We start from the raw sequence: 12,894 nt of genomic DNA on the forward strand, positions 1-12,894 counted from the left end.
ATTATATTATATAAATATATTATAATATTTATGAGACTTGTGTAGTTCAAAAATAGATTAAAGTGAACAAAAACAGCCAAGCCTAGATCTTGCAACCTCGTGCAATTACCATGCTATTAACCCATACTTCCTGAATGAAAGCTTATCACTTACGTATCAAAATCCACCTGAAAATAACCCCAAACACAAAATAATATCGACCTAGTATCTCTTGAAGACTTTCATTTGCGGATAAATAATTAATGACTGCGTTTACCTAACAATTCGAGCTTTTAGGTGAGACGATAATTCTTTCATTTGCGAATAAATAATTAATGAGTTCGACTTTTTAGGTGAAACAATAATTCTTTATCCGTCAGTATCAATGACAATACACATTCAAAATACAAACCTACAATTTTCCATGAAGGCAAACCAAAAACATATAGATGATCTTTCTATTAAAAATGCATTACTACATCTTACAATAGCCATATAAATTACTAAAGGATAACCTATGTGAAAACTAAGCATCAACCCTAATTAAATTCGACGCAAGATCAACTGCGCGCCGTATTGAGGTTGAAGTGAAAGACCAACTTCAGGTGCATGTGCATAAGAAGGAGATATTACAAAAGCATAACGTTGTAAAATCATGGCTATCACTAACTTGGCTTCTAACAAAGCAAAACTTTGTCCAATACATATTCGAGGCCCCCCGCCAAATGGAAAATACGAAAATTGATCTTTTGTCGCCTTTGAAACTCCTTCGCTAAATCTCTCGGGTTTGAAATCATCAGCATCATCTCCCCATACCCTTTTGTCATGATGCAACAAAACCGCAGGCAAAAACAGTTGTACCCCGCCGGGTAAGATCAAATTTTTTAGCGTAGTTTCTTGATGAATTGCTCGACTTAGAATTACGCCCGGCGGATACAACCTCAAAACCTCGTGGAAAATCATTGTCACCTGAAAATGTTATATGATTCATGTTCTAAATGTATCATAGAAATTATATGATTATTAATAACTTAGGCCAAGTTTAATTTCCTTACAACTTTCAAGCGGTTTAGGTTGTGAAAATCGGGCACTTCATTGTTTGCAAAGACATGTAGAATTTCGTCTCTAGCTCTTTCTTGCCAATCCAAATGTTTACCCAATAAAAGCATTGTCCAAACTAGCAGCGACGAGGTTGTCGTTTGCCCAGCAATGTAGAAAAGCTTGCATTCCTCGATGACATCCTCCATGCTCATTCCAAACTCATTTCCATTTTCTTGGATTTCCTTGAAATTGGATTCCAGTAGTAATCCCAGAAGATCGTTCGAGTTCTGGCTACCTCTTTCAATCAACTGCATTCTTTTGTTGATGATTTCTAGTACACATGATTGTGCTTCCCTCGCGTTTTCCTTCATCTTTCTATTCACTTTTGTTGGCAAAAACCTTCAAAAGATCAAGAGTGTTCAATGGCTATTTTTAGCATTTTCTTCTTAGTTTAAGGGAATTTATAAAATGCATATATACATGAGTTGTGTTTGAAAAATAAATGCATAAAACATCTCGATTTTACCTTCATAACTCACTTTTATCTTAACAAAAATAATGCATAGAATTCCTATTTTATTGAGTCGAAAGAATGAAGGTTCATCAGTACAAAAATTAATAACCGGAAAACTTGCACTTTAGACAATTTGAGTTATATGATCCCGTTATTTTCGATATAAAAAAAGTATTTTCATACTGCGGGTTCTCACATTATAAAAAATAAAAAAATAATAAAAAAATAAAGCTTAGAATTCCTATTTTATTGAGTCGAAAGAATGAAGGTTCATCAGTAAAAAAAAATTAATAACTGAAAAACTCGTACTTTAGACAATTTCAATTATATGATCCAATCATTTTCGATATAAAAAAAGTGCTTGATTAAACCTTGCACTATATAGTTTCACTTAGCTTCTTAGTTTGTTTACTTATTATATCTTTAACTCTGTTTTTCGATTACTAATAAAAATAGTCATTTATCAAAAATATTACACTACATCTTTCATTCAAATATTTTCTTATCCCTTTTATATTTGACAGAGAGAATTAGAACATATTTCAATTTTAACTACTGAGGGAGTAAATAATATTTATTTACATAATGTATAATACCAAATTTTTATTGGAATTACTCTTACATTTTACCAAAATCCAGGATAATAAAATATTTTAAAAATATATCTAAAACACATATTTTGTAGAAAAATGTAACTAGCCTAAAGATAATCTCATAGAAGCATAACTTTTTTGTAGAATTTCAAAATTTTACAAAAGAAAATTTGATATGTTAAAAAGAATTTGAAACTGTAATTTAAAATCAAAATCAATTGATCTTAAATGAAATTATCCTTGGTCTTTATAAACTAATTAGTGTGTCCCAATATTTTTTTCAATATCGAATATATTCAACTATGATACTTAATAAATTAGTGAATGAATGAATTACCTCCATCCCGGGATCAAAAGGGCAAAGGAATTGAGGATAAGTGTGGCTTGTTGATTCTGAAGTTCAAATATCTTCCTTCCTTCTTCATAGTTACTTCCGAAAGCAGTGCGCGAGATTGCATCACTTGTTAGAGTCCTAATGTGCGGCCACACATCCACTTCGCATGACCCGTCCATCCGCACGATCTCTTCCCAGTTGCTCAGCATCTTAACACAGCTCGAATAAAATGATGGAAGCATGTGCTACACCGTATGAAATGTACATATATATATATATATATAACAATGAGTTAATGATCATAAAATTCATAGTAAGACAATTACATTATAAGTTCAATTTGGAACAAACTACATGCACATGCATAGGGGTGTCGAAAGTAAACCCGATTCGAAAAATCGAACCCGTTCGATCTGAAATTTTTCAGGTTCGGGTTTGAAAAAAATCGGGTCGACCCGAACCTGAAACAAAAAAAATTCGTGTTGTGTTCGGGTCGTGTTTCGGGTTGACCTGATAACCTGAAATATAAAAATCAGGTTAGGTTTTGGACTTCATGTTTCGGGTTAACCTAAAATTTTTATTATTATTATTTTTATTTATAATATTTAAAATAATATAAAAATTAAAATAAAAATGATATTTTTAGGTCAATTTAATTTTTTTTAAAAATTTTCGGGTCTGTTTCGTGTCGGGTTCGTATCGGGTTTGTTCGAATTTCGAGTGACTTGAAACTAATTCAGGTCAACCTGAACCCGACCTGAAAGAATTCGTGTCGTGTTCGGGTCTAAGGTTTCAGGTCAGATTTCGGGTTCGGGTCGGGTTCGGGTTGACAGTTTTTTTATTATCCTCATGGCTCAACCTAACATATACACGACCCAAAAACACGAATTGACACCCCTACAGATGTATATATATGTATTAATGATTATGCATGTACCTTGACTTTCTCTAAATGGAATGCTGGATTGAGAAGCCTTCTATGCTTTGCCCATTTTTCTGTATCGTATTCAGCAACGCCTCTTGCTATAAGTTTGTTCAATGGCGAATTGATCTTCTGGAAAATGTAATTCCTTGAAAATATCTCTTTTATCATTTCCGGGTCTGTAATTAGAACCGTAGGCTTTGTTCCTAACCAGACGAAGCAATTTTCACCTGCAACATGCATATATACATACATATATATATGTTTGGATTAATCTCAAACTCCAATATTATATACATATATCTATCTATAACAAAACCTAAATTGGGGTGTGTTTTTTTCGATGAGTTTGGAAAAAATTTGATTTGAATTTGATATTAAAATAATGTATGATGTTTTGTGAGAGAAAAAAAATATGTATTTTTTTTTTTTAGAAATACATGATACAAATAGTAAAAAACTGAAGTTTGGAGATTAAAAAAAACACAATCTGTACAGTTTTAGTGTGCACAAGTTGCCCGGTCGCTTCTATGATATAGGTGTTTCCTATTAACCTTACTTGTAACTCCCCTAATTAAATTTTCATTAAATCTCATTCATCTTCCTTACTACTTTATGACTGTGACACCCCCGCCCGCAAGCTATGCGAAGTTGAGCATGTTGGTATCACAGACTGGTTCAACATGTCAATACGAGTCCTTCAACAGTCTAGTCAACTTCTAGGCCCGTCAACAATCCGGTCAACGACTTCGGGCCGTCGCAGGTCGGCTCTGATACCAACTGTGACACTTCGGCCTGCAAGCCACGCGAAGCCGAGCATATCGGAATCGCACTTTTATCCTCACGCCGCAAGCCATACGAAGCCTAGAATGTCGGGATTGCGCTTCTATCCTCACTCACGCGTCCCTTTGGAGACTTCTTAGGGGTCACCCACTAAAAAAAAATAGTATATTTGTAACAGAATTCCGTTCCTAAAGTTCACATAGCTAACGTAATTTCATCTCTAATTCCGTCTCTAAAATCATTAGTAACGGAAAAATTGAATTTAAAAACGAAAAAACTTCGTTACAAAATTGATAATTTCTTGTAGTGACCCAATCTCAAGTCCTCACTCACGCGTATCTTGGGAGACTTCCCAAGGGTGACCCATCCTCAAATTACTTTAGAGCAAATACGTTTAACTCTAGAGTTGTTTCGGTATGGTTTCACAAAAAGAATATACACATTGTTGACATGAGTAGCCTATTCAATCTATTTAACATCTAATCAACTTCGAATAGCTTAATACCGGTTCATTCACATACAAGAATTGACTAAGCGACTGGCCCAACTCCGGGGTATCATAATAATAAGCGTCATTTGATTATAGAAATTCCTATTCTCCAATGGGTCCAATCTTTCAAGTTTCTCTAGATCATATTTTAGATATATTTTTCAACAATATAAGCCTCTTGTCTTGGTCCTTTCTAAAGCCCTTCTCAAAATAGATTCGATCAAAGCTTTTCTTGTTGGTCTCTTGGTACCATAGTTCAATTGAGTGTACAACAATCTATCCAAAATAGATACTATGATGGGCTTATTTAGCCCAACACCTATTAAGTCTAGGACATTTTGTGAAATTCCCCTTCGACCTCATAATTGGGCTTCCCATAAATGGGCCTTCTTTCACGTTGACTTCTTGATTCGTTGGGCGAAGCATTCCACTGAACATAAACAATCACTTCACCATGCTTTGCTTTTAGGCCAGTGATAACGAGCTTAAACTAGATTATATATGTAGCGTGAGTTGTCTTGTCTAGTATGATACTTCCTTCATCCAATTTCTATTGTTGTAAAGTATATTTGCACGGTTTTTTAGGTGATTGTCTTTTTGTTATGAATTAACAAATTTGCCCTTAATTGTACGGTAGAGATTAAAAGTAATAAATGAATGAAGGGTAAAAATGTAAAATTTGTGTTTAAAAAATGAAATAGGACAATAGTTGTTGGACGTCCCAAATAGAAAAGTAGGACATTAGTTTGTGGACGGAGGGAATATTAAGTTAGATCAGAAATTTATCCAAAACACACTCGAAAAATAGTAGCGGTAGGTTTCACATTATAGAAAATAAATAAATAAAATAGATATGGTCTCGTTGAGAGGAAGCCATAATAAGAAGAATTGTCCTACTTCTTCCAAATTAGATAGGACCTCTTACCATTCCTAATAAAAATATATTATTTTATTTAATAAAATATTAAATTAAAATACTATTTAAATATAATACCCCAGAATTGGGCAGATGCTAGATTAATTTTCGTGGATGAATATGTGTCAGACCATCCGAAATTAAATAATATATAAATGAATTGAATAGACTACTCATAATAACAACAACATAAACATTCCTTTTCAAAAGTTCTATTAAAAGAATTCTAATGTATGGTTTGCAAGCTGGGTGTCACATTAAATCAACACTTCATTTATATGCACACACTTGTTAGTTTCATATTAGATTCCAATGCATTCATACATACCATTTTCTTGAAGAGCTTCATAGAAGAAGGCCAGAGTTGTTTCCAAAATATCATTGGAGAAAGCAGCCATCGGCTTCGACTGGACTTCCTTCGCCTTTCGACTTATATCTTTGAAATCTCCGAGCAAGAATCGGTACGAGTTTCCATTAAAGCCTTGCTGCCTAAGCTGTTTCTCCTTCTGCCTCGGCTCAAACCAAGCCCACTTCAAGAATTTCCACACATGTAGTAATACTAATATCATCATCATCATCATAACAATAGTGCTCATCGTGTATAGAACCATGTCCATATATACACTTTCTTTTGCAACTCAATTCAAACTCTTTTTTTCATTCTTTTACACGAACAACTATGTTTTATATATCTGTACCTATAGAAATGTTTTCATCCATTTCTGTGGTAGAGTAGGAGCTTGCAGGGGGTTCCAAGAAATTTCCTTGAGTGTATGTATATGTGTATATATATCTTCTAGAATTTAAATTAATTGGTTCAAACGAATGGTCCTACTCGATCTGTCACTGCATTTGTTTGACTTTGCTTCCTTGATGAGTGTTAGTCTTGTCAATATTTTAATGGTTTCAAGAACTAGTGGATAGGATGAGGTGTAAATAATGTTTTTAAAAACCCACCCATCGAATTCAATGAAACTACTATTAATTATTTGTGGTGTTTTGGCTTGCCATTTCTAATGTATTTGATTATGCATTGAACTATTACATAATACATTTAATTTAAAAAGAAATAAAAATATATTTAATATGAATATTATTCGAATTTTATATAATATAGCTATAAATAACTAGTAAAACAGAAAGGGTATTATATATTATTTGAATATAAAAATTTTTATTATTCACACAATGCATAGTATTTAAATTTTGAGAGAATATAGTATATATATTATTTATATTATATGAATATGGCGTATATATTATATTTTTTTTTATTAATATCTATTGAAATTGTATTAAAAAAAAATATTAGATGAACAATGCTACAATACACATATTTAATTTATATTTCATCAAACATATTACATTAAAATTTTATTTTCACATTATCAATAGACATCAATTATGATATAATTATTATATTTTCCAAAATAATTCAAAACATATCAATACACGTTTCTAATTTTCAATTGATATTATTCAAACCAAACATTTTTGGTGGTGTGGTTTCAAATTGATTCAAATTTTCAATTCATATAATCCAAAACAAACATTTTGGGGGTTTGGTTTCAAATTGATTGAATAGAGTGTTGATTTGTGTTTTTATTTAAATAATATTTTGACGTGATATTTTATGAAAGAAAGTAATGTATTTTTTATTGAATTAGAAAATATCATCTAAAACACATCTAAACCATCAATGTTATTTTGTAATAAAATAAGGTTCTTGAAAAAATTCATGAATTTTTTGTTTGTGACTTTTCAAGAAGTGTGACAATTATGTGGATATAAATCATGGCATACATTCTACACCATTTTGTGAATTTATAATCATTAAAGTTTGATAAATTTAATATTTAACATATTGTTTTAATATAAATTGCAATTGGTATTTGTATTTCAAAGCAAACTATTACATGATAAGTGTATTCTATTTGATTTCTAACATATGTTTAACACTAGATATAGTTGAGGTGTGAATTTTAATAGATTTCAGGCTAATTTAGCAAACATAGTCTCCCTAAAACCAAAGTCTCGTAAGGGATGATCCGATGGTGTGGAATGGACTTGTGACCGTGAAGTCATAGTTCAAAACCCGATACTTACCGGTCTTCCCAGCTACACATGGTATCATTTAGTGTGACTTGTCATGTCATACTTAGTTTCCAGGCTATTAGATTTGCCCGGGGATTTATCCAGAGTGTATTCGAAAAGTAGCGGCTGCGGCTTCCCACATTATAAAAAAAAAAAAAAGAGAAAACAAATTAAACAGCTTTTGGGGTGGCCTATGTTTGCAAATAGCAAGGAAACCTTGTCTGAGATCACAAAGGTTGATTTGTTTTTTGCATACAAATATTGCATTGAGGAATAAACAAGATGGTGGTAATAATTGTGTATACTTGGAGATTTTTTTTTTTTCATTTTTCTATATAAAATAAAATAATAATAATATAACATATTTTACATTTTTTGTGAATATATATATATATATTATTTTAGCATTGTAATACATTCCAAAATAATGCAAACGTGTTTTTTTTTTTTTTTAATTTTTTGTATAGAAGATTTTAATCAGAAACATATAATTTAAATAGAGACAATTAATCCTTTAGCTTTTCCAGCATCAAGTGCGCACCGTGTTGAGGTTGAAGAGTAAATACGGTGAAAGGAGCATGTGAATACGATGGAGAAAGACTGAAACTATAACGTTGTAAGATTATAGCCATCGCCATTTTAGCTTCTGTCATGGCAAAGTTTTGTCCCAAACAAACCCGAGGCCCGCTTCCAAATGGCAGATATGCCATTTGGCCTTGCGTAGCATGAGAAACTCCCTCGCTAAACCTCGAGGGGTTAAATTCTTTTACGTCATCACCCCATATTTTCTTGTCATGGTGCAACAAAATGATTGGCAATAGAAGTTGCACCCCGGCCGGTAGACTTAAGTTCTCCCCTAATTTACTTTCTTCCTTAGTCATTCGAATAATCATGATACCCGGGGGATATAATCTCATGGTCTCATGGAATATCATGTTTATCTGCATAAAATACAAGCAAAATATGTATAAACCTAAAACACAAAACATGGAAATAAAAAATAAAAAAAAAAAAAATTGTTTCTAACTTAAGACTAGGCAGTAATATTCAGACTTTGTTACCCAATGTTAAAATTTACCAATAAAAGATGTTGAAATTTAGTTCAAAATTGCATTGTGCATAAATAATACTAAAGTTTATACGACAGACAAATGTAAAGATATCCGTAATACTTACAATTTTGAGGTTGTTTAATTCTTGATATTCGGGTTTTCTTTTTCCAAAGAGTTGTAAAACCTCATCTCTTGCACGAGATTGCCAATCGGTGTACTTCGCCAATAAAATCATGGTCCAAACAAGTAAAGATGAGGTAGTCTCTTGCCCGGCAAAGTAAAAAAGTTTGCACTCTTCAATGACCTCTTCCATGCTCATTCCAAGCTTATTTCCTCCTACTTCAATTTCCTTATGATTCGATTCTAGTAGCAAACCAAGTAAATCGTCACTACTACCCTCACCAGCTTCTAGCAATTTCATCCTTTTCTCGATGATGCTCATCAAAGTTGAATTAATTATCTTTACAATTTCCTTCATTCTTCTATTATTTCGAGTGGGTAGAAACCTGCAAGAGAATGGAAAATAGTTATTACACATGTGATGAAACAATCAATCGAAACTAAACATAAAACAAAGTTTTTTTTTAAGCTACAATGCACATATAAATGAACACAATGAACTATATATCACACCTCCATCCTGGGATGTAAACTAAGAGAATCGCTTTTAGGACAAGCTCAGCTTGCTCCCTTTGGAGTTCAAATATTTTTCTTCCTTCTTCGTAGTTACTACCAAAGGCAGTGCGCGAAATGACGTCGCTTGTAAGAGTTTGAAGATAAGGCCACACATCCAATTCAGACGCCCCTTCATTCGGAATAATCTCATCCCATTTACTCAACATGTCATAGCAACTCAAGTAAAACGACGACGCCATGAGCTGCAAACAATTGAAACAATAATGATGTACAAGTTTTCGTTCCAATATACTCTCTCTGTCTCACATAAAATATCCATTTATCCGTCCCACATAATTTGTTCATTTTATCCTTTGAAAAATAATTATACACTAATCACATTTTAAATTTTATGATTTATAATTTTAATTAAATTATTTAGTTATTCTAATTTTAATATACATAATAATTATTTTTGTTAATACACTTTTTGATTATTCGTTAATTATACTTCTTTTAAAATTTCGTATCTACGGTGATGTGGACAATTTTTAGGGGACGGAGAAAGTAGATGACAAGAAGTGCATACATATAGAACAATACCTTCAATTTCTCGACACGGAAGGCCGGGTTGATAAGCTTTCTATGCTTAGCCCATTTCTCTTCTTCCATCCACAATACACCTTTTGCTATTTCTTGAACTGCAACATTTGCGGGAGGCTTTTGGTAGATGTAATTCTTTGACAAAATTTCTCGGATATGTTCAGGTTCCCAAACAATCACTGAGGGTATTGGCCCATACCATTCAAAACTATCCTTACCTGCAAGGAGTTTTATTACACATCAAATTATTGAAGCATAAGCAAATAACATGGGGTATGCTGTCGGAATTCTTATTTTGAGATAATCCGGAAAATTAAGTATTGACTAAAATATTTACTTCTTGGAAGATTAATATTTGATATTTTTTTCTCAAAATTGAATTTCAATGGTTGAAAAATAGACCAGCTAAATGATAAATTACGATTATTCGAGCTATGCCATATTGTGATGACATATGCCGAACCGAACCAAACCATGCTCTATCTTACCCTCATTTGTTCTAGATTGGATTGAACTGAACTAAAACTAGAGATTGAATGTAAAATCTATTAGTAGGGCTTTGAGCACACTAGGGATGTCAAATGGGGCGGGTTCGGATCTAAAAAATTTGGTTCGGGATGGGTTACGGGTTTTAATAATTATGATAATTTATTTATATTTTTATACAATATAAATTATACTATTTATTTATTTAAAAAATTTAAATATAAAATAGAATCTTAATTTTAAATCAAATTTATGTTCGCATCAGTTTTTCCTACAATTCTCTTTATAGTCGGGACTACTGCTGATCGCCATCACTACGGACTATCGTCAATTTTTTATTATTCTTATTTTTAGAACTATAATTTTTTGGTATTTGACGCATACTTCTTTTACTATTAAATTATTTTTAAAAAATTTATTTTATTTTCTTCTTAAAAAAAAAACAAAAAAAACAGATTTATCGGGTTGGCCCTGAACCCGGAGACTTCGGAGCGGGACGGATCCTAGGGCTGGGTTAAAGCGGGGCGGGGCAGGTCTTGGATTCTAATATTTTCTAGCTAGGCAGGTCCCGGGACCTGCAAAATCCGTCCCAAACCTGCCCCGTTGACATCCCTAGAGGTTTCATAGAAAAATCCAAAAACTTTACTATATTTACAAATTTCCTTTTATAGAATCTTAATTATGGTTAGTATCATAATTATGATTATTTACTTATTTATGATTATTTCATTTTATTCAAAATTATAAGTAAGGAAGCTTCCTTATCTCTTAAATTCTTTTACAAGAACTTTTTTCTCAAAGATCAAAAAAAAAATAAAATCACACTCTCATTTTATTTTCTCTCTGTACATGCTCTTACTCTCGCCCTATTTTCCGTTGCTTTTGATAGTAATGATGCTTTGAAAAATATTTAGATTATTTTACATTTGGGAACAATAAGACGTATCGGGCACTGCCGACAATCTTAGGAGTGATTATTTGAATGTATTGTTCGGATTTTTTCATATCCTAACCAATTTGAAATTTAAGATTTTTATAAAAATAAGAGTTGATCTGAACCAAACTGATTATTCAAAATCTGAATTATAAAATTCGAATCAAATTAAAAATTCAGAAGTGCATAGTATAACCAAAACTTAAAAAAAGATCCATATTTTTAAACTAAAATCATTGATAAACAAATAATGCCCAACAAATAAAAAATAAATACAGAACAAGATTACCTAATACTCTTTCATTCCCAATTTAGATGGATAATTTGAAATTTTATAGTAGATTAAGAAGTAATAATAAGTATATATGATGATTTTTTATTTTTTATTTCTATTCTTTTTGTCATTTGTACTCATGTATAAATTGATTCTATATATAATGTTATATTTATTATTTATGTAAAAATTATAAAATATTTTAATATTAGTATATATATAGTTAATATATTTCGAATTTGATTGGATTTTCAACATACGGATCCATATCAATTCGAAAATCCAAAATTTAGGAAAATTTCGATCTGATCCAATCTAAAAATCCGAACAAAATTTAAAATTTTGTTTGGATTTAGAACCAATTTTGGATATTTTGTTCACCCCTGCCCCTAGGCAATCTTAGTTTCGTCTCGTTTGTTGTTGCTTTCGATAGTAGTTCTGCTTCAAAAGACATTTAAGACTTTTACCTTTGCTATTTTTCAATTCTTATTTCGATTAATCAATTGATCATTTCGGTTTAATTAACAAAGAATATATACAGATGAAATTTTGAATACCGTATTTGCTGAGGATTTGAGGAACAGAAGGAGTAACTCTGGGGACGATATCATGGCCGAAACTAGCCATAGGCTTTGACCTGGCTTCTTCAGACAACCTCGCCATGTCCCTAAGGTCTCCGAGTAAGAACCTGTAAGGGTTTCCCTTCAAACCCAGCTTCCTCAGCACTTTCTCCAGTCTTTTTGGCCTAAGCCACAAAAAGTCGAACACTTTCCAGGCATAATAACAACACACCAAAGCAAGAAAAACACAAACTATCATCAGCAATAACCCCAAAACCTCCATCTCCATGGATCATCGATCGATCGATCGATGATACTGTTTCTTTTTTATCACCACCCACAGTTTAAATTAATGAAGCACTTCTTTCCATGTTGCATCTGGTTTATTGTAATTTAATTTATTGTATTCGCAATCGTGGTCGTGATATACATGTCTATGCCATTACTTCTTCTTCACCCTGCTCCCACGTTCATGTCTCAAAGCAGCTTAATAATTGTATGGACTCATTTCGACTTTACGTTTACTAAATTTATAGTATTTAATTTATACTATTTAATACAAAAATAATGATATTTGTGGAGTAAATTATACAAATATAAATATATTTTTAATATTAAATACAATGACGCAAAATGATGTGTTTACTTTCCGGCTAGACGGAGGCAGTACTATCTATGTCCCAAATACGGTGCAACAATTGTTT

General features: G+C 32.0%; 2 protein-coding genes across 2 annotated transcripts; both read right to left on the reverse strand.

Annotated features, from left to right (window-relative positions):
- Positions 1-412: 412 nt before the first annotated feature.
- Positions 413-6,326, reverse strand: LOC127266186 (cytochrome P450 72A225-like). Its single transcript, XM_051296349.1, has 5 exons — positions 5,901-6,326; positions 3,399-3,613; positions 2,465-2,706; positions 1,035-1,419; positions 413-948 (listed from the first exon to the last, which is right to left on the reverse strand). Exons 1-5 carry the CDS (start codon positions 6,187-6,189, stop codon positions 523-525), a joined length of 1,557 nt encoding a protein of 518 aa, XP_051152306.1. The 5' UTR covers positions 6,190-6,326; the 3' UTR covers positions 413-522.
- Positions 6,327-8,106: 1,780 nt separating this feature from the next.
- Positions 8,107-12,640, reverse strand: LOC127266144 (cytochrome P450 CYP72A219-like). The gene is made up of 5 exons (XM_051296291.1): positions 12,188-12,640; positions 9,937-10,154; positions 9,352-9,596; positions 8,843-9,224; positions 8,107-8,607 (listed from the first exon to the last, which is right to left on the reverse strand). The coding sequence occupies exons 1-5, from the start codon at positions 12,477-12,479 to the stop codon at positions 8,173-8,175; spliced, it is 1,572 nt and encodes a 523-aa protein (XP_051152248.1). The 5' UTR covers positions 12,480-12,640; the 3' UTR covers positions 8,107-8,172.
- Positions 12,641-12,894: the final 254 nt, after the last annotated feature.

Source organism: Andrographis paniculata, unplaced genomic scaffold (assembly GCF_009805555.1).
Source record: "Andrographis paniculata isolate CXL003 unplaced genomic scaffold, ASM980555v1 Contig74END, whole genome shotgun sequence".
NCBI lineage: Eukaryota > Viridiplantae > Streptophyta > Magnoliopsida > Lamiales > Acanthaceae > Andrographis > Andrographis paniculata.

Coding starts and splice junctions, on each gene's coding strand:
- LOC127266186 (XM_051296349.1), bottom strand. CDS start 6,189: ATGGACATGGTTCTATACACGATGAGCACTATTGTTATGATGATGATG. Junction 3,614..5,900: donor TGAAGCTCTTCAAGAAAATG/GTATGTATGAAT, acceptor TGCATGTTGCAG/GTGAAAATTGCTTCGTCTGG. Junction 2,707..3,398: donor TCCATTTAGAGAAAGTCAAG/GTACATGCATAA, acceptor CATACGGTGTAG/CACATGCTTCCATCATTTTA.
- LOC127266144 (XM_051296291.1), bottom strand. CDS start 12,479: ATGGAGATGGAGGTTTTGGGGTTATTGCTGATGATAGTTTGTGTTTTT. Junction 10,155..12,187: donor TCAAATCCTCAGCAAATACG/GTATTCAAAATT, acceptor AACTCCTTGCAG/GTAAGGATAGTTTTGAATGG. Junction 8,608..8,842: donor AATTAAACAACCTCAAAATT/GTAAGTATTACG, acceptor TATTTTATGCAG/ATAAACATGATATTCCATGA.